Genomic DNA, 24,720 nt, shown 5'->3' on the forward strand with positions numbered 1-24,720 from the left:
TTGGAGCGCCCCCTGCCTACAGTGCACCTGGGCCAGGCCTGTCACCAACTAGGGATGTCAAATCCCATATAATTGGTTAACCAGTTAAACATAATGTTTAATTGGTTAAGCAATTAAAGGAGTGGCAAGCATCACTCCTCCCACAGATATCTACAGGACAATGGACAACACTCAGATATACAACCCGAAATGTTACCAAACTCATCTTCACCCATAACAATTTTACATTAAAACAACAAACATTTTGTCCAAACCATGGTAACAGTCATGGCTATTAGACTGGCTCCCTAATATGTCAATCTTTTTATGGGACATCTTGAAAAGAATTTCTGACAAATACATCACAAAACCAGTGATATATCTGGGCTACATTGATGATATTTTCATCCTCAGAACAGATGACCTAAACTTTCTCAACTTCTCACCACTTCAACACCCAAAACAAATATTCTGATATCAGCATCAACTTCCAGGTCATCACTACAAGGGAACAATACAGACAGCCATTTATAAGATGATCACAGAGCACCATACTTACTGTTACAGATCCAGTAAACATCCCAAACCTTCCAAGAAATCTTTTATCTACAGCAAGGCATCCAGATACCACAGAATATGCTTCAAGGAAAAAAGTCTAGATAAACACTTTAATAAACTGAAAACTATCTTCACTGCACAAGGGCGCTCTGCCAGAGAAAGCGACTGAATCATGGAAAGGGCCACCCAAATACCCAGAAAATATGCTTCAATTTCTGTTCAGGGGACACATTCTGACTATACACACCTAACTGTCACTGTCTTCCCACACATCAATACAGGGTTTTCATTAAACAACTGGGGACCTATCCTGAAATACATTTTTCTTGAACTCCCTCTTCTGGCCTTCAAACAAACTGCAATGTCACCAAACTTATCGTCAGAAGCAACCTTCCAACAGACAAACTCAAACACATTTAAAGTGGCACCAGACCTGCCAAAATAACAGATGCAAAACCTCCATATATAGCTGCATTGCTACAATGAACAATACTTCCCACAACACAACTCACAAGATCCATGTGCCCTATATATGCCTATCAAAACGTGTGGCGTATCTCATCTAAAGCACTAAAAGATGCAACAACTAAATGGGTGAAAGAGGAAGTTACTAATTTGCAAATGGAGGTTCTTTGAGATATGTAGCCCTTACCTGTATTCCATCTAGGGTTTATGCATGAGCATCATGTGCCCTCAGTGGGCACAATTTTAAAATAGTATTGTAGTTGCTCCACTCATGCACCTTTGCCACGCCTCATGGCTTTATCTGAGATGATAAAGGCCAGAGAGCACTGATCGTGTCTCCAGTTTCTTCTCCATTGCAAAACCAAGAGATCCGCAGCTAAAGGGAAGGAAGTTGAGAAGTGCACTACAGATAAGTACTAAAGAACTTCCAATTCCAGGTAAGAAACCTCCTCATCTTCTTTGAGCGATTGTCTCTATTGTATTTCACCATGAGTGAGTAACACATAGTACCTAAGTTGGAGGAGGAAAGAGTTGAGTGGAGGACAGCCATGCTGAATGAGACATCCAACACAGAGTTCTGCACCAAGGTGTAATATGTAGTGAAAATGGGGACGGAACTCCATGTGGCCACTTTACAATGTCTCAAAGCAGCACATCATAGAGGGTGGCCATGGGCTCTTGTGGAATGGGCCCTCACCCCAACAGGTGGAAATCAGTCCTGACAACTGATACCATAGTGTAATACACCCAAAATATACTGGAGATTCTCTGGGAGAAACTGCATGACTATTAATTCTCTCCAATACTGTGAAACAACTTAGGAGACTTCCTGATCGGTCTTGTCCTCTGCAGATAGAAGGTCAAGCCTAGGGGACATGGATGGAGTGATGTCATTCTTCCTCTTCTGAGGCATGAGGCTTTGGAAAGAAAGCAGGTAAGTGGATGGGTTAGTTCAGATGAAACTGGTATACAACCTTTGGTAGAAATCTGGGATAGAAAAGAGGAACATAAAGCAAACCCAGCGGCCCACAGGACTGTTTCATTAGTGCTAATATAAAGAGGTGGAGGTCCCGCTGGTGAATGATAGGTTGTGCAGGTGGGAAAAGTTCTGATGAGACCTTTCCGAAACTTAGCACACAAGTGTGTAAATACAGAATACCCTTCCAGGAGGGCGGGAGTACGTAAGGTGTTAACTGCTCCTAACTGGGCTTTCAGAGAACTGAGGATGAATACCATTTTTTTAAGGACAGAAAGAAATCCAAAAGAAGGGGAATCTCCACATCTTCTGAGGAAAGCCTTTTCTGTTGGGCCCAGGAGGTGAAGCGATTCTATTTGGCCCAGGAGGAATTCATAGAGAACTCTTTCCTACTGTTTGATAGCATGCTTTGCACTTCCAATGAATATGCCCATTCTAGAGAAGAAACCCTTCCAAATGTCACACTGGAAGGTGAAGTGTCTGCAGGCCAAAAGTCGGATCGTGCAGTGATGTTGCATTTGCAGCTCAGGGGAAGGGGAGGATGGGCAGACATTTGGAGGAGGCTGAGAAACCCAGAATTGGGTGATCAGAATAACCACTGCTCCTCTCTCTCACCTACTCTTGTTGAGTACTCCTGGCAGAAGTATTTGAGGGGGGAAAGGTGTAGCTGATCCAATCTGACTAGTGTAATATGAGAGTATCATCTTGAAATTGGAGACATATACCTTGCCAGGAACAGTATGTGCTGCATTTGTTGAAGTGGGAGGCAAAGTTGTCTCCAATTGGAGACGCTCATCAGTTGAAGATGTTGCTTACTACAGTGTTGTGGAATTTCCACTTGTGATCAGACACAAGTTTGCTGCTAAGAAGGTCTGCAGTCATATTCTGAGTCCCTAGAAGATAGAATGCAGATAGCAGCATCCTCTGGGTGATGCACCAGTTCCATAGATTGACTACTTCCCCACACAAAACAGTTGATTTCCTTCCCCCTTGGTTTGTTGATGTAATAAACAAACAGTGGCGGTATTGTCCAATATGATGGGAACATGATCGGAGGGGATAGATGGGGAAAATGTTACATATGCCTTTCTTACAGCCCTGAGTTCAAGAACATTGATTTGCATCCTGAATTTCTGAGGAATCAATGTTCCTTGTTTCATGTAATATCTCATATTCTCTCCACGCAATGAGGGAAGAATCAATGACTGTCCTGTTCAAGAAGGAGGGGAAAAGTAGATCCCTGATGTTATGGGTCTGTCCACCACTGGAGAGACCAAAGTACCTCAACGGGGAAATATCAGCATTAGGTTTATGACATATCACATGTGTGAGTAAACTCTTCTGGAGTTACATCTGGTGGTTGTGAAAATGGATGCGAGTGAAGTCTGTGACGTGTATACGGCCAAAGAAGGATTGGCAGTACTGGCCAGGACCCAGAATTGTTGCCTATTAGGCAACAAGTTCTTCCAGAGTCAGAATCTGATCTTTGGTAGGTATGTCTGTACTTTGATTGAGCTGATGATGGCATCATGAAGTCTATGGACTGTGTGGAAACCAAAGTTAATTTTTCAACACAGAGGCCAACTGAAAGCAAGGAAAGTAGTCTCAGGAACATGGAGGCTGAGATCTGAGCTTCATCTCTGGATCATGATGCTAAGAGCCAGTCGTCAAGAAAGGGAAATATAAGGACCCCATAACACCTGAGATAGATCACCATGACAAAAATAACTTTTTTTTCTAACAGATTTGCATGAGGAGGAAGGATGTGAAGGTGGAACCGGAGTGAGAGATTGTTAGGTCCTTTGGCACTTGCATGGTGGTTCGTACATCTTCCTTTAGAAAAACTGGGAAATCTTGTATTATGATGTGGATGGCAGGCAGCAGAATTTACGCACGGGTGCTGATGGATAGATATCTAGTCACTGAGGTATGGCTTTTGAATCTTTGAGGGGGTGGAGGGAATTGTCTGTTTTCTGATTAAAAATATATAATTTGTTAAAAGGGAGTTCTCAATGGTATTGTGTCTCCCTGGGGAAATCAAGGGATAAAACCACGATCCCCTCTGCATGACAATACTTGTAGCCATTGAGCCTGCCTCCATAGGCACTGAGGGTATGTCTACACTACAAAGTTAATTTGAACTAACGGACGTTAGTTCGAATTAACTTTGATAGGTGCTACACTAGCAAACTGCTAGTTCGAACTTAATTCCAACTAACAGAGCGCTTAATTCAAACTAGGTAAACCTCATTCCACGAGGACTAATGCCTAGTTCGAATTAAGTAGTTTGAATTAAGAGCTGTGTAGCCACTTAATTCGAACTAGTGGGAGGCTAGCCCTCCCCAGCTTTCCCTGGTGGCCACTCTGGGCACCACCAGGGAAACTCTTCTGCCCCCTCTCCCAGCCCCGGAGTCCTTAACGGGGCACGGGCTGGCTACGGTGCCTGTGCCAGGTGCAAGCCTGCCAGCACCAAGCCAGCAGACCCTGCACCTGGCACGGCTCGAGCCAGCCACCCGCTGCCACCCAGCCCTCCGCCTCTTCACGGGACCAGGCTGGCGGCTCCCGGGAGCCTGCCCAGGTCCGCAAGAGGTGGGCGCCCGCCTGGTCTAGTGCAGACATCGTGGACCTCATCCACGACCTCTGCACTAGGCACAGGAAAGTGGCCGTCTAGGGCAGGATAGCTGCCAGCTTGGCCACCCAGGAGCAGGTGTGCTTGAAAATCAAGGTGGTCCAGTGAGACCCCTGACCCTGAGCCCTGAGCTTAGAATGGCCGTACTGGGTCAGACCAAAGGTCCATCTAGCCCAATAGCCTGTCTGCCGACAGCGGCCAACACTAGGTACCCTGGAGGGGATGGACCGAAGACAATGACCAAGCCATTTGTCTCGTGCCATCCATCTCCAGCCTTCCACAAACAGAGGCCAGGGAAACCATTTCTACCCCCTGGCTAATACCACTCCATGGACCCAACCTCCATGACTTTATCTCACTTCTCTTTAAACTCTGTTATAGTTCTAGCCTTCACAGCCTCCTGCAGCAAGAAGTTCCACAGGTTGACTATTTGCTTTGTGAAGAAGAACTTTCTGTTATTAGTTTGAAGCCTGCTACCCATTCATTTCATTTGGTGTCCTCTAGTCCTTCTATTATGGGAACTAATGAAGAACTTTTCTTTATGCACCCTCTCCACTCGTGCTTTTATAGACACTGCTCAGAAACATGGCTGTGGGATAGTTTTTCTTTAAAAACTGAGAGTCCGGAGGGAAGGGGAGAAGCTTCAGGAGCTGCTCCCATCCCCCGCACAATCCCATTGCCCAGTTTCTGGCCAGACACTGGCCAATGGGAGCTGCCTATCTCAATAACAGGCAGCCATGAAGCACAAGGGGCTCCAGAGCACATGGCTGCAGCCTGTGCGGGGGTGGGGCAGGCAGAGAGGCTGATTCAGGAACCACTGCTGGCTGGTAAGTCTCCTGGCAGAGCCTACCTTTGGCACCTGAGTTCCTCCTTTCTCCGACCCTCTGCCCCCCACTCCACATACCCAAATCCTCTTGGTCCCCTCCTGTACCCATATCCCTTTCCAGATCTGGCACCCCAATACCCTGCCCCAAATCCCTGCCCTAGGTCAACACCCTATACCCCAGTCCAGTGCCCCAGGTCACAACTGCCTCCTTCATCCAAAATCCCTCCCATACCCCAAGCTCCCTTCTGCACCCAACCTTCATCCCAGGCCCCGCACCTCCTCCATTTAACGTCATGGAATAGCGCAGCCCTCAACCACTTTCCAAATTCTTGGAGTGGCCCCTCATCAAAAATTATTGCCTACTCCTGCCTTAACTGGTACAAGATATCTCTTTTCTGCCCCCTTGGCAGTAGGCAGGCACATGGCTGGAGTATGCCCAACTGGTTGAGCTGGTCAAAGAATGGCAGTATTGAATGGGAGGGCACCCCTATAAGTGGTCTCTCTCTAAGCTGCATGGCAGCACAGCTTCACACGTGATTTATCAGCCCTGCTCTGTCAGTCAGCCCTGGGCCACTGACTGGGTGAGGCTGATTAATAACCGTTGAATCTGTGCTGACACGCATCTTAGAGGGAACACTGATCCCTACTTAATACCAATGAGTGAAGGATGCCTGGTAGCTGTTGTTTCATGTTCCAGTACTTCCTCAAGGGGGATGTGAAGTTCACCTGCTACTCTACACAGGAGATCTTGGAATTACTGAAAGTCTCTGCAGCATTTGGGGAGAAAGATAGAAAATGTTTCTCTTCTGGCAGTACTGTACCCAATTAAGCAGATCTTCTTCCATGATCAATTCAGAGTACTTACTTGAAAGTGTTCTACATACAAGAGAGGCTAAGTCTCCCACACGGAACGAGTGAGTACTGGGGCCAGGATTCCCAGCAGGATCCCGAGTGTGATATATCTGGCAAGCACATGGGCTACATCTACACAGTTTCCTTCTTCTGCAAAAGCCTATGCAAATGAAGCACAGATTAGCATATTGCTGTGCTTTATTTGCATAATTGAGTCGTTTTTGCACAAAATCCCGTCTTGCACAAGAGCCGTTCTTCCTGAAAAAAATAATTATGCGGCAATATGCTAATCTACACTTCATTTGCATAGGCTTTTGCGGAAGAAGGAAGCTATAGTCTAGACACACCCTTATTGTCTATACCACCCTGAGTCACTGTTCAAATAATCATTAACACTTAGGTCTATGGAACTGAACATGATCTTTTCAGCATTACATATGTAAGACTTCCTTCTTATGTTCTACAGTTTTGTGAGCCAGTCAGAAGTTCAGGGAGGATATTTATGATGAAGGAATGAATGAGAAGTTATGTCAGTACAGGCATATAGGGAAGCCAGACTACTACAACAAGATATAATTTCTTTTTACTTCTTGATTTAGCTGCTAAATAGCCCACAAAGTACCCAGTAGCTTATGGTAGCAACCAGCCAGCAATCAACCTTTACTTCACCAAAAATTATTTGAAGAAAAGAGCACGCATACCTACAACACGTAACAACAAAGCTGCCCTCTTAAGTTTATTTACTCATTCATACTCTCATTTTCACTGGCCTGCCCATAAAGGGAAAAAACATCATTTGACCAGAACTTTCCCAAGTGCAGTAAGCAGGGTAAAGTGCATGAGAGCAAAATTAAAAAACTGGACATCAGTTAAAGAAAGAAAAAAGTTAGCATAAATGATGAACCATCAGAACTCAGATGAAAGTGGGAATAAGAAAAAAAAATCAGTCTAAAATATTTATGGGGAATAAGGATATTATTTAGCTATCATTTATTATCATACTGGGTACATTAAGGGTTTGAATTGCTGCCTGACCTGACTTCTGTTTAAATTTAAGAAAAGTCTTTCTTTTCCTTTGTGCCACTTTTAATGGTGAGAGTTGTGGTGGCAGCATGGACAGTAGGGTGGCCCAGACCTCCCCTTCTTCTGTAACAGGTCCCATCTCCTCCTGAGGAATTCCCAAGCCAGCCAGGAGATATGATCCCATCAGTGTGGCCTTGGGGCCTCTTCCTCCCAGTGCGAACTGTCACTCAGTTCCAAAGGAAGCTTCTCATGGGGTGCCCTTATTAGGTGCCTCAACCACCTCAGCTGGCTCCTCCCAACCTGGAGAAGTAGCAGTTCAACTCCATGGCTCTCCTGAATAGCCAAGCTCCTCACCCAGTCTCCGAGTAAGCCCCACCACCTTCCAGATAAAGCTTATTTCCTCTGCTGGTACCCTGAATTTTGTCCTTTTGGTCATTTCCCAAAATTCATGACCAGGGCTCGACAAATAATGCAATCTACTCGCCTGTGGCAAGTAGACTGCAACCAGGAAGAGCTAAGTTCAGGCGATCTGCATATGTCCAGATTGCCCTGCGCATGTGCAGATCGCCAGACAGCGCGGCTGGCGAGTGGGGCTTGCCACGGTTCGGCGAGCCCTTGTCATGACCATAGGTGAAAATGGGGATGTACGATGACCTGTAAACTGAGAGCTTTGTTCGAGAACTGATCTCCCACTTCACCACCACAGACTGGTACAGCGTCTGCCACACCAATCCATTGGTTAATCTCACTCTCTCACTTATCACTTGTGAACAAAACTACTAGATACTTGAACTCTTCACTAAGGACAGCAGCTCTTCCCTCTCTTGGAGAGAGCTGATCCTCATCCTAATCACTTCACACTCATCTGCGAAACATTCAAGTGCATGGTGGAGATCATAATCTGGGGAAGCAAAAAAACATCACCTGCAAACAGCAGAGAGGCCACCTGCAAGTTCCTGTACTGGATACTCCACAGCTCAGCTCACCTTGTTATCCTGTCCATGAAAATCATAAACAGGAGTGGGGACAAGATGCACCCTTGGTGGAGTCCAATGCCCACCTTGAACAAACTTGACAATCTTAAGAATACAATCACATCTCGCGCTCTGAGAATAGAGGGACTGGATAACACACAAAAGCAACACTCGCACCTCCTACTCCCACAGCACTTCCTACAAGACATCTCAGGGAACATGGTTATATGCCTTCTCCAGGTCTACAAAAAAGATAGACCAGATTAGCAAAGTCCCACAATCCCTCAAATATCTACAAGAGAGCAAAGAGCTGATCTGTTGCTTCACAACAGGGACAGATTCTGCACTGTTCCTTCTGAATCTGGGATTCAACTAACAGGCATTACCTCTTCTCCAGCACCCTGGCATAGGTTTTGCTAGGGATGCTGAGAAGTGTGATTTCTCCCACCCCTCATAGTTGGAACACGGCTTCTGGTTTCCTTCTGGGACCATCATCCTGGTTTGCCTTTCCAGAGGTACTGCACAGGCCTTCCACACAATATTGAAGAGGCATGTTAACCATGACATCCCAAAAAGTGCTTCAACATCTCTGTATGAATTTAAGAAACTACATTTCCTTTTTTACCGCAATGACTATGTTGTGAATTCTGAAACAATATTTAGTTTTCTGAGCGTTTACATGATTCAGGGAGAACTTTACTACTAAAGGTATTCGTGAAATGCATTCAGACAGAGCGATAGCTACCTCGGTAAGGGATTGCAGGTCACCAAATCTGAGTCCTATTTTCAAATAATCAGTATGTGAACGCAAAAATTAAATTGAAGATGAATAATTCAGAGAGGCCACCCAAGACCATATGTTTGTTAACATACTATGAGTCCACAAGTCAGTGCTAAAAGGAAAAAAACCTGCTGTGCTCAGAATTCAAAATACAAGAAAAAAAGTCTTTTTCCAAGAGGAGTAAAACTTCCTACAGCTAGCAACTTTTAAGTGAAAAAGAGAGGTAGCGTTTATGTCCCAGATTTTCTAAAACAGGTAAGAATCAGAGGACTGCGTGTATATACTCGGCACAGTAAAAGCATGCCTTCATTGTTGCTACTTTACTACTACGGCTACAATTCTGTTTATACTTATGCTAGTTTAATAAGAACAGACACAAATATGTCTATGAAAGCTGGGGAAATCACACCTCTAGGTTGTAGTGTGTATGTAGCCTTAGTATTTTATTCATGTGAACACATACCTTATCTTGTGTCATAAGCACAGTAGGCTCACTTTTTATTCCAGACTGATGAATATTTACAAACATTCCTGACTCTAGCAGTCCTGTTGATCTGAAGGGGGAAAAGTACAAACTTTAGTGTTCTGATGTTGCTGACATCAAGAAACTATTAGTCTTGAGCACTATTTACGTACCTTGCTGTTTCATTGTCCGTTACAAAAGTTGGTGTTGCAGCTAGTGGGCTGCGCAGATCTTTTCGGATGTAGATCTTTTCCGTAGAAGCTGCACAGTTTGAAGATTTTTCTCGTGATACTTCAATTGGTTTCCTCTCACACTGAACAGCTAACAAAATGGTTTGTAACTATTAGGTGACAACCCAATATTCATGAACTGGAGATATGATAAAAAATACTGTGTCTTTTTCTTCCAATTACTGCTGAAAGCGCCTGCTGTTTAATGTATGTGTTTTTATTTAGAAGCTACATTGCATAACAAAAATGTATAAAATCATCAGCTATGACTCTGGATAAATAAACACTTGTTTTATGGTTACTAAACCAGTGAAAGAATCAAAGACTAAAGATACAAAAAACAATAATTTTAAAGAAATTAAAATGATCCCAAGGGAGTTTTCACCTGTCAGGATCCTTATGGAGAGACGTTTTTGCTTCATATTGTCTGAGTCTGCTAAGTTCACATGCCCCTCTCCCTTTTTGAGAGGGTGAGGGTCACAGTGTCTCCTTTTTATGCTTCTGTTGGAAATTTAATCCACAACTACTCAACCTTTTGGTTCCATGCCAACAAATATAGCATCATTAAAATAAATTAAAAAAATATTCTTCTGCATGGAGATATCTGACTTCAAACAACAAAGCCAACTGAAAACTTGCTTACAAACCTGATTTTAAGATCTCAAGGGAGAACTTCTTCTTCACAGGAAATAACTACTTACATGCTTACAACAAATTTAGTTTGGTCACTGTAAAACCAAAACACTAAAAAGTTTATCATATGCGCCATAAAATATGTACAGGCAGTCCCCGGGTTACGTACAAGATAGGGACTGTAGGTTTGTTCTTAAGTTGAATCTGTATGTAAGTCAGAACTGGCGTCAGCTGCTGCTGAAACTGATCAGTTTCAACCGCGGCTGAATCTGGACGCCAGTTCTGACTTACATACAGATTCAACTTAAGAAACCCAGGCGTCCCCAAGTCAGCTGCTGCTGAAACTGATCAGCGGCTGATTCCAGGAAGCCTGGGGCAGAGCAACTCTGCCTCGGGCTTCCTGTAGTCAGCCGCTGGTCAGTTTCAGCAGCGGTTGACTTGGGGACGCCTGGGGCAGAGCAGATGGGGTGCTGCTGGGTTGGTCCAGTAGCGCGGCTCCTCGGTGCTACTGGAGCAATCCAGCAGCACCCCAGCTGCTCTGCCCCAGGCGTCCTGATTCAGCCGTTGCTGAAACTGACCAGCAGCGGCTGAATCAGGACGCCTGGGGCAGAGCAGCTGGGGTGCTGCCGGGTTGGTCCGGAGCGGCGCTGCGGGACCAACCCGGCAGCCCCCAGCTGCTCTACCCCAGGGGTAGGCACTAGCTGCACCCCCCCCAGCAGACCAGGGAGACGGGGGTGGCGGGACCGCCCAAGTCCTCCACGGCTTTGCTCCGTCTCCCTGGTCTGCTGACCTGGGAGACGCGGAGCAAAGCTGCAGAGCATGCGGGCAGCGGGACAGTCCAGGTGCGCCGCGGCTGTCCCACTGCGGGCGTGCTCCGAGGCTTTGCTCCCCATCTCCCTGGTCTGCTGGTCGGGAGACGGGGAGCAAAGCCGCGGAGCACACCCGCAAGGGGACAGCTCAAGCGTGCCCGGGCCGGCCCCCTGCGGGCATGCTCCAAGGCTTTGCTCCCCGTCTCCCTGCAGACCAGGGAGATGGGGAGCAGCTTTTCTCGCCCCGGAGGATGGGGGGGCGGACTGCGGCGCATCTGGACATCCCACCACTCCCGTCTTCCGGGGCGAGAAAAGTCCCGTTTGTAACTGCGGATCCGACATAAGTCGGATCCGCGTAACTCGGGGACTGCCTGTACCAGCTTATACTCCCAATTATTATATGAATATTAAGATAGTGTAACTCCATTTACTTCAATCAAGTTATACAATGGAAGAGAGTGGTCACCCACTCCTGAAATCATAGGTTCAACCCAATGCATTAAAATAGGTATCAATGCATCTGGCTACTTTAAAGCTACTACTCACTAGTGATTATAATATAACAGCCTACATATAAGTACATAAAGCTTGGCATAAGTTTGGGATTCCTTTTCTGGGGCTATTTTAAGGCAGTGAAACCATAAAAGTCACAAAAAGGATGGATTAAAATAAACAACCACATTAATCCATAATTTTTTTTAAAAGTACACTGTTTATTGGAATAAACATATTTAAAATCTGCCAGCAAAAGGAAATGTCATAAAAGAACTTAGATCTACAAAATTAAGTCATATGTTCCTGCTAATCACTGCCTAGTAGATACCTCCCTTTGAGGGGCATACTAGGCAGAGTGCAGAAACTGCTGCTACCATGATTGACGGGCAAAATGAGAGGAAGGTAGAGTTATCTAAAATTTCTTCAGATGCTAAATTTACAAATCAATTTATCACTGAAAATGGATGCCACCCATCTAGGAATAATACTTTATTCTTATTTACTCTGTGCTGTGTTTTTTAAAGGTTATTTCAGTCCTTGACAAACTGTCAAAATTCAGAGTTTGAGTTACAATGGACTTTTATAATTCTTTGAGAAGATGATCTAACTATTTCTTAACAGTAATAAAGCCTGATTTGCATGTATATTACAGTATATTCTCCATAGCACACTCATGAATGCCTAATACATATGGAGAAAATACTGTAGTATATGCATCTATATTTTTACCCTACCAGATTTATAAATCTTTCTTATACTTACAGTCCTGTTTCATTCCAAACGCGATGCATCTCTGCAGCCTACAGTACTGACATCGGTTTCGATGATGTTTGTTAATAACACAGTCTTTTGCCCCTCGGCATGAATAAACTAAATTCTTTCGTATGCTTCTTTTAAAGAATCCCTTGCATCCCTCACATGTTACTGCTCCATAATGGCGTCCTAGTTGCAGAACAGCAGAAGTCAGGACATTAATTTCACAGTGTTAATAATATTTTCCCTCTTGTCTAAATATAATTTCTTTTACAAGTCAAAGAGTACTTATGACTTTACCTAGACGAGGCATGAATGCATTTTTTTAAAATGAGTTATAGATATTAAGACACTACCAAGTGGCTACAGAATCACACAAAGAAGCAAACTAACCAAATCTCTAGTTTAAACAACTTATGCAAAATGACCATTTCCCAATAGGTCAGTAATAGTTTTTTAACTCCTTGACTACAGTATCTTTGTTGCTAACAATAGCAGATACACCCAAAAACTGGATTCCCCTCCCCAAAAGCATTAGGATGAGCTCCCTTAGTTACTTGAATTATACATACTCTAGTAATTTTTTTCAGTTACTTTCTAATCAAGCTCTTTTATTGTCTATCAAACAATTTAGCAGTATAATTGTATGATTTAAAGATGACAGATAGTATACGTAATGAGGAAACAAGAACATATTTATGCATTTGATGACAATATCTGTCAAAACTGTGTGTTTTAAATTGGGTTAAAGATAAATCATATTTATTTTTATATGGAAGTACTGAGTGATGCAAGTAAACAAAAAATTGCTAAATCAATACAATTTCAATATTTCCATGCTTTTCTCGTTATGCTTTTCTGTCCCTACAATTCAGATTTTAAGAAAATGATTATTTAAAACCTGCTTAGCTGAAAAAATAAAAATCTGAGTATGGCTACTGCTTTTACAGATTTGGTTATCCTTGCTCATTTAGATACAGCCACTATCAGGGCTAAAGACAGACTTTGCCAAGCTCTGGTCAAGGCTGGGGGTGGTTCTTGGCCTGCAGGTGTGGGGTTTGGGCAGAAGGGACAGAGCTAGGGATAGTCCCAGCCAGCTGTTCAGTGTCTTGATTATGTGTCTCTGGAACTCTGGTAGTGATTTTGAGGAACCCAGGGCTCCAGCTGCTACTGCAGCTGAAGTTGCAGCAACCTCATTAGGAACTTAGGGCCCTTTTAAATCAGCATGGCCACACAAAAATGTTTAAAAATTTATATTATGGAGGTATTGTGGATGCGGCTTTAATTAGGGAGCACAATTCACAAAATCAGTTTCAAATGTAGATTAATTCAAGAAGAATACATTTTAAATGTATAGGTACGTTACTCACTCTTTAGAGACTTCCACTCAGATGTCTAGAAGAGATTTCCAGAGATTCTAATATTTTTTTGAGATCCCTCTAATCATTTCAAATGTCACACACACGTGAAATTTAATATAGTTTCACACTACAAGTAAGGTAGTTTTGAAAATAAATAAATACTTATAAATAAAATGGTTTACTATAACTGTTTTATTTTTCACTAGAGGAGAGGGGTGACAGTTCTGGTTCTTTTCAAATAACCTTTCATTCTTGATGCAGCTGCTCTGAGTCCCTAGAATAAGGGTGGGGAATCTTTTTTGGGTTGGGAGCCCCCCCATCTTTATCAATTCTCCTTCAGCATTCCCTGCTCTGACAAATCAGACAGAATGCATGATAGAGAAACTGCTTCTTTACAATTTGGGGACAATTTATATCTTTAAGTAGCAGCACTGCTATGGGTACCTACATGGCCCCACAATATACAGTAAAACTCCATTTGTCCGGCATCCAATGCTCCGGCACTCCTGATAGTCCAGCACCATCGGGAACCTGCAAGTGCTCCGAGCAGCCAGACAATTGGAGCTGCTCTGCGCCTGGCTTCCCTGATTCAGTCACTGCTGAAACTGACCAGCAGCTGATTCCAGGAATCCCGGGGCAGAGCAGGTGGGGTGCTGCCGGGTTGGTCCCGTAGCACCACCCCTCAGCGCTGCGGGACCAACCCGGCAGCACCCCAGCTGCTCTGTCCCAGGCGTCCCCAAGAGCAGCTGGGGTGCTGCCGGGTTGGTCTTGCAGCGCTGAGGGGTGGCGCTACCGGACCAACCCGGCAGCACCCCAGCTGCTCTGCTGCAGGCGTTCCCAATTCCCAATGCTGAAACTGACCAGCAGCGGCTGAATCGGGGACACCTGGGGCAGAGCTGGACTATGGGAAGGGGGTCTATGAGAGGTCTGGGGTGGCATCCCTCCACCCCCCACCCCCTCATAGCCCCCCCTTCCAATAGTCCGGCATATCTGATAATCCAGCACCCCCTAGGTCCTAAAGGTGCCGGATTATCGGAAGTTTACTGTACCAATATTTCTATGGCTGACCTAGAACAACTTTTCCTCAGCTCCCATTCTCTAGCATCCTTCCTCTATGTATAGTACATTGATGACATCCTTGTCATATGGACCCATGGGAAGGAGACCCTTGAAGAATTCCACTGGGATTTCAACAATTTCCACCCCACCATCAACCTCAGCCTGAGCCAGTCCACAGAAGACACCCACTTTCTTGACATTACAGTTCAAATGAATGATGGTCACCATAACCACCACCCTATATCAGAAACCTACTGACTGCTATTCTTACCTACATGCTGTGATACAGTGCCTACAGCAGTGTTTCTCAACCTTTTATTTTATAAAGTACCCCTTTAAAAAAATTATAAGTACCCCCAGTACCTACAGTTTTCAGACACACTAAATTTTTTTCTACCATTGCCACACATTTGGCGGGAGATGAAATTTTTGGCTGTAAAAAGTACAAAACTAATAAAGCTCTGTAAAACTTAAAATAAAAATTCAGTTTCCTCCAAATTTCAGTTGTGTTGACATACCCTCAGACGTTGCTCAAGTACCCATATGGGTGAGTCTAGACTACAGAGTTTTTTTTTTTTTTTTAAGTAGCCTTTTTAAAAAAAAAAAAAAAAAACCTTCACCTGCATCTAGACTGCAGCCGCGTTCTTTCAAAAGTAAATCAAAAGATCGCGGCAGTTTTTTTGATCATGGTAAACCTCATTTTACGAGGAATAACGCCTTTTTTCGAAAGTACTCATTTCAAAAGTACTCATGCAAACTGTGCTTTTTCGAAAGAGAGTGTCTAGACTCTTTCGAAAAAGCAGCTTACTTTTTTGAAAAATCTGCTTGTAGTCTAGACGTAGCCTAAGGGTACTCGTACTACTGGTTGAGAAACACTTTCCTACAGCCAATCCCACATAGATAAACACCTACAAGATCTTTATCAGGCATTCTTAAAACTTACATACCCACCTTGGGAAGTGAAGAAACAGATTGACAGAACCAGACAAGTACCCAGAAGTCAACTACTTCAAGACAGGCCCAACAAGGAAAACAACAGAATAAGAGTGATCAATACCTAGAGCCCCCATCTTAACCCCCTCAAGTGCATCTGAACTTGATACACCTCAGATACACTGACCCAGGAACATACCACTGCAACAAACCCCATAACCAACTATGTCCACATATCTATACAAGCAACACCATCACAGGAACTAACCACATAAGCCACAACAACAGGGGCTCATACATCTGCACATCCCATAATGTGATATATGCCATCAGGTGCCAGCAATGCCCCTCTGCCCTGTATACTGGCCACACTGGACAATCTCTGTGACAAAGGACAAATGGACACAAATAAGACATCCGAAGAGGTAACACACATAAACCAGTAGAAGAACATTTTAACCTCCCTGGTCACTCAATCATGGATTTAAAAGTAGCCATTTTTCTATAAAGGAATTTCAGTAATCAATTACAGAAAGAGACTGCAGAGCTTGAATTCATTTCTATATTTGACACTGTTACCCTAGGCTTGAATAAAGATATTAACTGGTTAACCAGTACAAAATCAATTTCCCCTTCCTTTAACATTCACATTTCCACATGAAAAGCTATGAATGGGACATATTCAGTCCACTTAATTAGTTTCATTAACACAGATCCTACAATTGACAGGAAAATGCTTTTTGCTGTTATTTACACCCTGGATTCTGTATTTTCACTCCAACTTATCCAATGAAGTGTTTTACCCACGGAAGCTTGTGACTGTATGTGTATATATAAGTGCCAGAGGAGCACTCATTTTTAAAGTTATAAACTAACACAGCTACCCCTCTGAGACTGCTTCTCTAATGGAGCTCTAGCCAATTCTCACAAAAGTTAATAAGCTAAAGGCCTCACTTTCCATGTCCCCTTCCCATCATACCCTATTATCAAGAGGATGCACAGAGAAAGGGAGAAGTTTGCAGCCAAATCCTACTTGAGAAATGGGGCTTGCATCTCTACTACAGAGGAAGCTCCTTCCTTTAATAAGCCTTTGGAGGATTGCCTGAGTGCAGTTCAACTGTGACAGACCCCGGAAAACATGCTATTATGTTTAACACATCTCAGAGAAACAGAGGACGTCACAGATGAGGGAGGAGAGACCGAGATGGCACAGTGTGGGATAGGCAGCATAGCTCTCCACACATGCTGGGCTCCAGTGCACACTTGGCATTTGCTTCCCTACTTTCATTACCCCCTTCCATCTCTCAATCCCCTAATATTGTTACAAAGGGCATTTTTTGGGGCTCTCTCACTATTACCTTAAGATTCCATTTTGACAACACTGTAGGAATGTAATTGTGTAGTCTTTAGACTACACGTACTCTCCCCCACTCCACCCAGTAAATTTTTTAGCAGGCTGCCCCAACTCAGTCCTGGCTTGCGCCGGGTCTGGGAATTCAGCCCAATCCCTGGACAGGGGCAGCTGCCACCTCACACTGCTGCCTTTGTATCAGAGGCAGCAGCGTGGGGCAATGGGAAGCCGGTCCACAAGGGGAGCTGTTTTTTAAACTGACTCCCCTCGCAGACCAGCTCCTGCCCAGCACCCAGCGCTGATGCCTCTGATACAGAGGCAGCAGCACAGAGTGGCAGGGGATTCCCCAGGAGTGGGGCTGGAGCACACTGGCTGCTGGCCCCACCCCTCAGGGACTACAGAATAGTCAAGAAACCAATAAGAATTCATGAGGTTAACTGACTATTCAATTAACCGATATTTAACATCCCTAGAACATAGACACACACAGACCCTATCTTAGTGGGAATTAAAAGTATCATCTGTGTGTTTGGGCAATTCCAAAAATGATGATTCAAACTGCTTAGCACAAATCATTCATAAGAACACTTTATAGTACATTTCTATTGTTTTCCCTGATTGTGTCTTTTTTTATATTATACATAACCAGCACAGTTTTTCACAGATATCTTTATTAGTTTAAAATACAGGCAGTCCCCGGGTTACATGGATCCGACTTACATCGGATCCCTACTTACAAACGGGGTGAGGCAACCCCGCACTAGCTGCTTCCCCCCAGCAGACCAGGGAGACGCGAAGCTAGCGCTCCCCAACCCCAGCAGATCAGGGAGACACGGAGCGGCTTTTCTCAGCAGACACCTCAGCTTGGGAATAAAGGACTGAGAGAAGTGAGGTGTGGGAGAATAAAACTGAGCTCTGGAGAAATGTTTGGCTAGAGTTTCCCCTACAATATGTACCAGTTCCGACTTACATACAAATTCAACTTAAGAACAAACCTACAGTCCCTATCTTGTACGTAACCTGGGGACTGCCTGTAATTAATTCACTTAAAAGTAACAATGGACAAGTCCATAGTACAGTATTTCTTTTACAAAAATGTCAGAATGACTAGTCAATTAAGAATGCAAGTTCAGCCAATTGAGTGATTTGATTGATCAGTGTCTACAGTTAAATAATACTGACCTGGATATGCTTAAACTGCATATGAAAACTGTTTTAAGTGGGCCATTTAAACAAATGCAAATTAGTAAAGCTAAAATTAATAAATCCCATCTAAACACAGTTCAGCTATATCTTTAAGTAAGTTTGTCTTTATACTGTTTCCACCTTTTATTTAAAAGTGACTAATCAGTGAAAAAGTGTGTGTGTAAAAATTACATGGTTTCTGAAGAGTAACTTGAAGCTGCTTTTAAAAAGTAATCCAGCTGAAAAATTTACCTGATGCTTTGTCTCCACATACAACACAGAGATCAAATACTTTATTTAGGGACTGTTCAGTTGAAGTATTGTCTGTTAAAATCTGCAAGAAAATACAAAATTATTTCACCTTTATCCAGAAAAGATTTTTACAGAAAGAAGAAAGACTTACTCACTTTGTGTAGTAATGGTGGTTCATCGAAATGTGTGCTGCCGTGGGTGCTCCAATCTGGGTGCTGGTGTGTCCCCGTGCTGGCGACCGGAGATTTTTCTGTCCCCGCTGCACCACGCACGAGCTGTGGTGCTTCCTCGTGCCAGTAATGTCTGCTAGGTGTGCGTGTGGGGTGGTTCCCTCCGTTCCTTCTCTATCCATGCTAGTAGATATAGGGCTCCAAAGCAGGGGAAGGAGGAAGGATAGTAGAGCACCCACGGGGACACACATCTCAAAGAACCACCATTACTGCACAAGGTGAGTAACTCTTTCTTCTTCTTCTTCAAGTAGTGTCCCCGTGGGTGCTCCACTCTGGGTGACTATAAAGCAGTAGTCGGCTCATGGAGGCAGGTTTGGAGCCCTGTCACTGAGGATAATACTGCTTGTCTGACAGCCATAGATGACGCGATGGAGGATGCAAAAGCGTAACGTTGCGCAAATGTGTGGTCTGATGACCAAGTGGCTGCGTTGCAAATGTCCTGGAGAGGAAGGCAGTTGTGGAGGACATAGCGCTGGTGGAATGGGCCATGATGGTACCAGGTGGATTCTTTGTTGTGCATAGTGTAGCATGTGTGGATGCATGAAGAGAAACATTTGGAAATCCTCTGAGAAGAGAGGGCCTGTCCTTTGGATCATTCTGCAAAGGAGAGGAAGAGTAGAGGAAATATTTGCTAGGCTCTTGTACAATCAATGTAGAACACAAGTGCTCTGGGGATGTCGAGAGTGTGCCATGTCGTATATGATGGGTCAATGTGTGGCCTGGGGAAGAACAGAGGTAAGTGTATCAGTTCGTTGATGGGGAAGAGAGACGGAACTTTCAGGAGAAATTTGGGGTGGGGCCGAACAGTCACTCTGTCCTTGCAGAAAATTGTATAAGGGAAGGGTCCGCCATTAAGCCGGCAAGTTCCTCCACTCTTCTAAAGGAGGTTATTGTAACTAGGAAGGAGACGTTCATAGATAGGTATGACCTGGGCAGATTTCTAAGGGCTCAAAAGGTGGCTTTGTCAGGCTCTTAAGTACGTGATTGAGGTCCCAGATGGGAACTGGTGGGCGAACGGATGGAAAAGTGTTTTGTAGACCAGTGAGGAACCTTTTGGTTCGAGAGGAAAGAATCACCCTCAGCGGTGTGATGGAGCAGATATTTTCAGCATTCTGGAGCCATGAAGAAGCCAGGCGTGGAGGTGGAGTTTGTGCGGTTCAGGGTGGAGAAATACGCCATGATTCTGTGAGAGGAGAGTGTGTCGGGGTGGAAAAGCATATGGATCCATTACTGTCATTCTGTGAAGGTAAAGATACCATGTTTGTCTCAGCCACACTGGTGCGAGGAGAATCACACGGGCTTGTTCTGTTCTGATTTTGATGATGACCTTATGAAGCATGGGGAGAGGTGGGAACGCATAGAATAATGGAGCATCCCATTTGATACAGAAAGCATCCCCAAGAGAGTGTTTCCCTAAGGCTGCTCTGGAACAGTAAAGGTGGCATTTGCGATTGTTCCTGGTCGCGAAAAGGTCTATGTCTGGCCGACCCCTTAGCGAAACACGTAACTGAGGGTGTGCGTATATATCTCCCATTCATGGTGGTTGTAGAACTTGTGACTGAGGGCATCTGCTGTAACGTTCAGCACTCCTGGGAGGTAAGTGGCAGCAGGGGTAATCTGGTGCGCCAGACACCAACTCCATAGTTTGAGGGCTTCAGTACATAGGGATGGGAATCGTGCACCACCTTGCCGATTGATATATATATGCAAGTGGTGTTGTCTGTCATAATGTTGCCAGTCTTGCGTGTTATATGGTGCAGGAAATGCTGGCATGTATAACATACTGCTCTCAGTTCTAAAAGGTTGATATGGAGCACTTGCTCTGTAAAGGACCATTTGCCTTGGACCGTGAGGGCTCCTAGGTGGGCACCCCATCCCATGAGTCAGTCAGTAAGTGAAGGGGTCGATTGATAGAATGGAACACCCGTTAAGACATTGTGTGGATTTGTCCACCAGTGCAAGGAGGTGAGGACCTGCGGCGGAATGGTAACTGACTTGGAGAGCAGGTCTCTGGACAGAATGTAAAGTGTGACGTGTCAAGCCTGAAGGCAGCTCACGTGGAACCTTGCCAGCCTGACAATGTAGGTTGTGGCGGCCATGTGGCCTAGGCCCTTTAGGCATTTGCCAACTGTCATGGTAGGGGTCGCCTGTGCTACTGCTATGAGGTTGCATAGGATGTCGAATCTGTGTGCAGGTAGAGTAGCTCTGTCTGCAACATTATCGATGTGTGCTCCTATAAACTCCAACGGCTGAGTGGGACGGAGTGTGGATTTCTCAAAGTTTATATGGAAGCCGAGGCAAAGCAGGAGGCTCGTGCTAGTCTCGATCATGCTCTTTGCCTCTTGGAAGGACATGCCTTTTATGAGACAGTCGTCTAAGTGTGGGAATATTATGACTCCCTGACGATGTAGGCATGCTGCTACAATGGCTAGAGTTTTGGAAAACACTCTGGGAGCCATTGAAAGGCCAAAAGGGAGCACGCGGTATTGGTAACGGCCCACCGTGAATCGTAGAAAACACCTGTGGGCGGGATGAAATGTTATGTGGAAATATGCATCCTGAAGGTTGAGAGCCGAAAGCCAATCTCCTTGATCTAGTGCTGGGATTATTGTTGCGAGGATGACCATCTTGAATTGGTCGTAAGCTACATATTTGTTGAGTTTTCTTAAATCCAGAATGCGTCTCTACCCTCCATTCTTTTTCTGTGTTAGAAAATAAATCGAGTAGAACCCTCATCTTTGGAACTCTGTTGGTACTGGTTCTATGGTGCCTAACCAGAGGAGAAGTACCTCTTGTTTGAGGAGGGTCTCATGGATGGGTCCCTGAAGAGGGATGGGGTGGAAGGGTGGGTAGAAGGAGGAGAAAGGAAAAGTATGGAGTAACCATATTGGGTGAGCTCTAGGACCCATTTGTCTGATGTTATTTGGGTCCACTGTTGAAAAAATGGGCAGAGGCGATGGTTGAATTTGTAGATAATTGGTTGATGGTGTGACCACAAGGAGAATGAGTTTCTGGTTCTCAACCGAACCTTCAAATTTGCTGTTTGGATATAGAAGGTTGGGTTGCCGCTGAGTGATGATGTTGCTGGCACTGAGGTCTAGGTTGCTGGGGCCATTGCTTTTGTCGGAAGTCACACCTCAGTTGTTGTCTGTATGGCTTTCTGGGCCTTTGGTAATTGTTGTATCTGGTTCTCTTAAAGGGGGGCATGTACATGCCCAGGATCTGGAGGGTGGTGCAGGAGTCCTTCACTGAATGAAGTACTTCACTGGTTTTTGCAGCAAAGAAGTTGGTCTTATCAAAAGGCAGGTCCTCAACTTTCTGCTGCAAATTCCTTGGCACCCCAAGGCTTGAAGCCAGGATATTCTGAGCACAACAATAGCTGAGGCTTTGATGCGTGCAGCTGTGTCTGCTACATCTATTGCAGACTGTAGTGTGGTGCAAGAGACTGTGTGGATCTCCTGCATGATGTTGAGGAGGATAAGCCTTTTGTGTTCAGGTAGGTATTGTACCAGGTCCTGGAGTTTCCCGTAGTTGGAATAATCATAATCTGCTAGCATGGTGGTATAATTTGCTGCTCTGAGGAGCAGAGTGGCCGAGGAGTATACTTTACGACCCGTGACATCCATTTTTTTGTTGTCTTTGTCCTGTGGTGTTGATTTCATACTGGCCTGTCTAGATTTGTGTTTAATGGAATCAACTACCAGTGAGTTTGGTGGAGGGTGAGTGAAAAGGAAGTCCATTCCCCTTTGGCGTAATAAAGTATTTTCAGTTTACTCTTTTGTTGGTTGGAGTGATGACGTCAGGCTCTGCCAGATGTTGTCTCGTAGGTCCATAATGGCCTCGTCCATGGGGAAGGCAATCCTGGAGGAGATAGGAGGTTGCAAGGTTCTCAGACGATATTGTTTTTCTTGAACCTCCTGTAAGTCTCGCTCTTGTGGTAACGCCACCCTTTTAAAAAGTTCCTGGAACTTTTTCGTGTCATCTGTTGGGAGTGGAATGGTGGTTATAACCGCCTCGTCTGGTGAGGATGAAGAATTATGTAGAGGGGACTTGTCTTTGCCCTCTGACAAAGAGTCCTCCATCTCTGTCTAGACTGGAGAGTTGGGCGCGGTCATGGATGTTGTAGGTTGGGGAGAGTAAGGTGGCTCCCTGGCTGTTGTTGAAGGTGCAATATGGTGACTCTTCTTATGAGAACGAGACTGCCATGGTTGCCATGGCCCAGGATAAAGGGGCGAAGGGTATGTGTAGTGATGCGCAACCAGGGTGGTGGTGGATATGCGTATGTGATAGGCCCCGTACTCCATGATGGAGCTCTGTGTGCTGGGCTGGAGTGCTGGGAGGAGAAGTGGCTGCGTGGCTCAGTGCTGGCTTCACTTGGGGATTGAGGCAAATTCAGTGATCTGTGTGAGTGCACCGACTTAATGGAGGAGCATTTACATAGCAGTGCTGGTGAAAGATGACTCCTATTAGGAGACTTGCGTTGTGGATGTTCCTGGGATGGTACCAGGGTTCATGTACTACTCAGTGCCGTTGGCGTAGGTGGCACCGACTGCTCTGGGGGCGGCATGTCGGCACGGGGTTTCTTAGGTGCTGTGGCCGGTGCCAAGTGACTTGGCAGTTTCGGTGCTGACTGGTGCTTGTGAATGGTAGATGGCGCCCTGATGCCGTCTGCTTTTGTTTGGGCGCTCAGTACGTCCTCTTATGCAGTGCTGGAGCCTCGGATGGTGTTGTGCCAAAGACGCCGGGCTTGTCCACGGTGCTGACCCTTGGAGCAGTCAATGCCGAGGGCAGAGATCTGGCTGGGAACAGTCTGGTTTTTTACACAGATTTGCCTGAAGAGGTAGAGGGACGTATTTTGTCCATACCTTTTGCCTCTGATGTTGACTTTGAGGCAGATCATGTGTTCTCAGAAGGTGGCTGAACTGACCTTTTGTACAGGAAGGTTTTTAGCCTGTTAGCACAGTCATTGCATGCTTTGGCCATCAAGTTGGAGCAATGAGGGCACTTTTGTGTCTGGTAAGCTTCTCTGGGGCACTTTATACAGGCAGAATGAGACAGGCATAGCATCCTGGCACAACTCACACCTCTTAAAGCCGGGAGATCCCAGCATTAGGTGCAATGAGAAGCGGCAGGCCACTGACGGCAGATCTTTTTTTTTAAACTAGAGGATCGGTTTGGGGGTCTTAAAACTGGGAAATCTGAGGAAACTAAGGGGAGTTAACCAAATTTGTTTTGTTTCATTTTTGTAGAAACAAAGGGGAGAGATGAAGTTCTGTCTGCTGCCGAGGATGGTAGAGAAGGAACTGCACCACACACGCGCCTAACGGATACTAATGGAACGAGGGGATGCCATAGAGCATGTGGGGCTCCGCAGACACTGCTAGAAAAAACTCCTATCGCTGGCACGAGGATGCAACAGCACCCAGAGTGGAGTACCACCGGGGATATTATTCGAAGAAGAACTTATATTTTCAAAGCTACATTTGGAAAGCCTCCTGGTCATCCGTATATTCAAAACTTTCCTTAGCATTCATTTCTTTAAATGCTAAACATAATACATTTTATTGAATGATTTATTATTATCAAGAGGTATAAATGTGTCTAAACCAAGTAACTGAGATGTTATTACTATCATTTGTCTTGCTTAACTGTGATGCTGTCTGATGTCTGTTCCTTCATTTGTTTTGTCACGTCTAAAATTAGACTCATAGCAATAATAATTTAAGATAGAGATCATAGCTTTCTACTTTTCTAAAAGATCTTGTACACTGAAATATTGTAAAAGCTGTAAATAATAATAAATCACTGCTTGCAATAAAAAGGACAATATGATGGCAGAAGTAGCAAATATTTTAATAATCTGACAACGCAAAGCAGGAATGAAATAATTGATAGTCCCATTC

At 44.7% G+C, this 24,720-nt stretch overlaps 1 protein-coding gene and 1 long non-coding RNA gene across 10 annotated transcripts in view; one reads left to right on the top strand and one right to left on the bottom strand.

The window, feature by feature from the left end:
* NR2C1 (nuclear receptor subfamily 2 group C member 1) overlaps positions 1-24,720 on the bottom strand; it is a 114,054-nt gene that overhangs the window by 43,988 nt on the left and 45,346 nt on the right. For all 9 annotated transcript variants that reach the window (XM_075933438.2, XM_075933445.2, XM_075933411.2 and 6 more), the window contains 4 exons: positions 18,588-18,669; positions 12,456-12,635; positions 9,700-9,847; positions 9,527-9,617 (listed from right to left, as the gene is read on the bottom strand). In XM_075933438.2, coding sequence (XP_075789553.1) covers positions 9,527-9,617; positions 9,700-9,847; positions 12,456-12,635; positions 18,588-18,669 — 501 coding nt within the window. The remainder of the gene's footprint in view (positions 1-9,526; positions 9,618-9,699; positions 9,848-12,455; positions 12,636-18,587; positions 18,670-24,720) is intronic.
* LOC112545005 (uncharacterized) lies at positions 1,852-24,189 on the top strand. The gene is made up of 3 exons (XR_012905176.2): positions 1,852-1,936; positions 3,723-3,905; positions 24,067-24,189. It is a non-coding gene; the product is annotated as an uncharacterized LOC112545005 (long non-coding RNA).

Source organism: Pelodiscus sinensis, chromosome 1, assembly GCF_052426305.1.
Source record: "Pelodiscus sinensis isolate ZL-2025 chromosome 1, ASM5242630v1, whole genome shotgun sequence".
In the NCBI taxonomy this organism is placed as follows: Eukaryota; Metazoa; Chordata; order Testudines; family Trionychidae; genus Pelodiscus; species Pelodiscus sinensis.